The sequence below is a fragment of the Prunus mume genome, linkage group LG1 (genome assembly GCF_029339155.1).
Source record: "Prunus mume cultivar Tortuosa linkage group LG1, ASM2933915v1, whole genome shotgun sequence".
NCBI classification, from domain to species: Eukaryota; Viridiplantae; Streptophyta; class Magnoliopsida; order Rosales; family Rosaceae; genus Prunus; species Prunus mume.
In genome coordinates, this window is record NC_142698.1 from 5,070,998 (window position 1) to 5,074,439 (window position 3,442).

General features: G+C 38.0%; 1 protein-coding gene across 1 annotated transcript; it reads right to left on the reverse strand.

The window, feature by feature from the left end:
• Positions 1–394: 394 nt before the first annotated feature.
• Positions 395–1,909, reverse strand: LOC148920806 (protein FAR1-RELATED SEQUENCE 5-like). The gene is made up of 3 exons (XM_089047088.1): positions 1,619–1,909; positions 1,276–1,534; positions 395–915 (listed from the first exon to the last, which is right to left on the reverse strand). Exons 1-3 carry the CDS (start codon positions 1,907–1,909, stop codon positions 395–397), a joined length of 1,071 nt encoding a protein of 356 aa, XP_088903214.1.
• Between the last annotated feature and the right edge of the window lie 1,533 nt (positions 1,910–3,442).

Genomic DNA, 3,442 nt, shown 5'->3' on the forward strand with positions numbered 1-3,442 from the left:
CATCGGTGGACATGAACAAAAAAATAATAATAATAAAACTGCATCTAGAAAACTTCACCTTATCATTAGTCTTCATAACAACCCGGCTTCGTATAATAGAAACATAAATCATTCAGTTGGTCTGTGCATCCTATAAAATTCGTCAAATAATGGGTCACTAAGATCTATTGGAGTTGATTCGTCATTATTCGACGGTGATGTCCTATATAAACATCAAACTGGATAAGCACATAAAAAATTTACCTATTCAAATTTTAGTGTTGTTATAAATAGTTTTAACATCTTACGGTGTGTTCAAATTTCTGGGGCATTGTCTTCTATCATGACCAATGTGTCCACACTCCCAACAGTGTCTAATCCCTTGCTTCATTGCTTTTTCCTTTGCTCCCGTTACTCATTTCGACCTTCCTTTGCACCTTACTCTCTTAGGGTCTTTCATATATTGTGTTTGAGACGTGGACCCTCCAACTTCATTATTACTTGGTCCATCCTTCAACAACTTCAACTTCACCAGCAAACTTTTTAGAGTCTCTGACAGTAGCTCACATCCTTCTTCACACATTAATGCATCCTCAACCACATCTGAAGCAAGTCCGGACATTGTACTCCGCTTTATTAAAAGACCAGGATCTACACAGTCTTTAATTTCGTTGCCATTTGCATCTGACACCAATCCAGATTTCGCAGTTTTCTTCCAACTCTTCAAAATATATTTATCGGGCATATATTCAATCTGGTCCCTTCTGAACAATGCTAGGATATGCTTGCAAATAATTCCAACAAATTCAAATCTTTTGCAGCTACATGATGTGTTGTCAGAATCTTTGACATATACGACTTCTGCCACTCTAGTTTCCCAATTTTTCCTTTCACTCACATTAAAGACAACTTTAGAAGCATCCTCTGTTTTGAGCTCTAGGAAACATGCTATACTTTGTGTTAGTTCTTGCTAAAACTTTTGAAACATTGTCCTTGTGTACAAGGTAGCCGTTTGTTTGTTCATTGGCATCGGTAGAATACATTGAGCCTCTTCAAATGCATCTACGTGATCAGCAACTAACTCCTTTTGACGTTGATGAGAAAGTGCCCTCTCAAATCGTATTATGAAATCCATCAACGAATTTCTCCTTGATATGTATTGCTTGAAGAAAGTATGAGAACACTCCGCTCTTGGGCTGCTTGACATTCTAGCGGCAAAAAAGTGTCGTGCGTAGGCTGGAACCCAAGATTCCCTTAAATCAAACATTGAACTTAGCCATGGATGGTCAGTCAAACCAGCCTTTGTAACCATAATATTCCACTTTGCATCAAACTCATCCTTATTGTCAGTATCGCATACGGCTTTCTGAAATTCACGCCAATACTCCTTATAAGCAGAATGTGGTAACTTAATAGAGAACTTTGATGTGATGTGCCATATGCAAAGTTGATGAAATGTAGTCGGGAAGGCTATTGAAATCACTCTAGTCATTGCCTCATCTTGATTTGTAATGATCATTTTAGGTTCGCCACCTGGCATGGCTTTCTTAAACTCCTAAAACATCCAAATAAATGACTCAGTCGTTTCATTGCTCAAAAATGCGCATGCTAAGACAATTGTCTGACCATGGTTATTAACTCCCAACATTGATGCAAATGTCAAGTCGTATCGATTCGTGTTGAATGTGGTATCGAATGCAACAACATCTCCATAAAACCCGTATGCCCGTCTAAAAGTTGCATCTGCCCAAAAACATTGACTAAATCTGTCATCGCCATCTCCCTCAATCTTGAAATAAAAAGCCTCATTTTTTTTCTGTTCAGCCATAAAATACTCGGTCACTAGTTCAACATTGTGGTTCCTCAGCTTCGCATTCACACTACATTCAAGATTGTAAATATCCTTTTTGATAAATCCGATTTTATCCATTCCTCCGGATTGCACCTCGAAGATACTTACCTTCTGATGAATGGGAATATTCACCGAGCCTAACTGTTTTGTGAGTACTTTTGTAGAATCTAAAATACGATGGTGTGATCTCAATAAATGCACTCTTTCTGAGGGTGTCATCTTATGATTGTGTCCCTTTGCAAAAAGAGAGATGGTATACTTCTTGCTCCCATTTGTCTTCACAACCACGATCTTAACTTTGTAATTGCATCTACTTATTCCCCGCTATCTTTTTCTCACTCGAGTTTCATCTTTCCTGTATGCACCTTGTTTGCAACATACAAATTCTTTCCTCAGAATCTCTTTCTTATTTTTACCCCAAAAGCTGGAATGAAGTCGAATACCAAAGCCAGCCAAGAATGCATGTCTATTATAGAAATTATAAACGAGGTGAAGCGAGTCAAACTTCATCCCAACAGCTGGGGTTTCCTCATTTCTTACTTCAGAATGTAAATCCTCCCATTAGTTGTTACACAGTCATCACTCTCTGAGCCCCTAGACATTTCACCCATGTATATTATTGAACTACTTCTATATTACTGCACAACAAATATTAATTCATTAATCAATCATTACTCCATTACAACATATCAATGCATTCCACTTACACAAAACATTGCTCAAATTGACACAAAAAACGCATAGCCTAGCATGTTGGATTCCGATTACACAAAACGCAAGCAAAATTTAATAATAGTTACGTCATCTCTTGTGAAATAATCTGGAAAAAATAACATTACAACCAACATGTTCAACTAAGAACACAAATGTAATTCAACCCAGCAATTACAGAACTTCACCCAATATCCTCTCCAAATGCTTACTCCTAATGCCATTAAGCCTAAGTTTAGGATCTTTTACCTACATTTCATAATTTCTCACCCCCACCAAAAACAATCAACTAAATATATTGAATATTCATAAGACGCACTATAGATGATAGAAATGACGCATTATTGATGCCACAAATGACGAATTTCCCACCCTCACAAAAAACAAACCAAATCAAATAAATCAATCCAGCAAGAGTGAACTTACCTCTCAAAGTCAATCGGGAGCTCCGAAGTTAGTCAGCTTCAGAGAATGTGGTGGACATTAGAGAAGACTTGGAGACTCCATCTCTACCAAAATCGAGGAACAACTGCTGCTGCAGCATCTAGCTACAGAAAGAGATATGCTACTTTGCTTTCATCTGGAATCTCATCTGCTGAACAAAAAAGAGAAGGGGTTTTCACTTGAGCCATAGAATCAAAACAGAGCAATGGCTAGGTAAGAGCCATTAATCATCATACCGAGGATACCATAGATCGCAAGCCTCCCAAGGAGATGATGACAATGAAGCGACTATAGGGTTTGGGAGCTTTGGATCTTTCTAATTGTGGGTTTGCATTACATTCAAAAAGAGAGGATTGTGTTCTTGAGTTTTTCACAGAGAGGGAAAGATCTTCAACTAAAGTTGGGTTTCCAACGGGTCAGATTTCAACCCAGTTCTACATGCACCCTCTTCTAAAA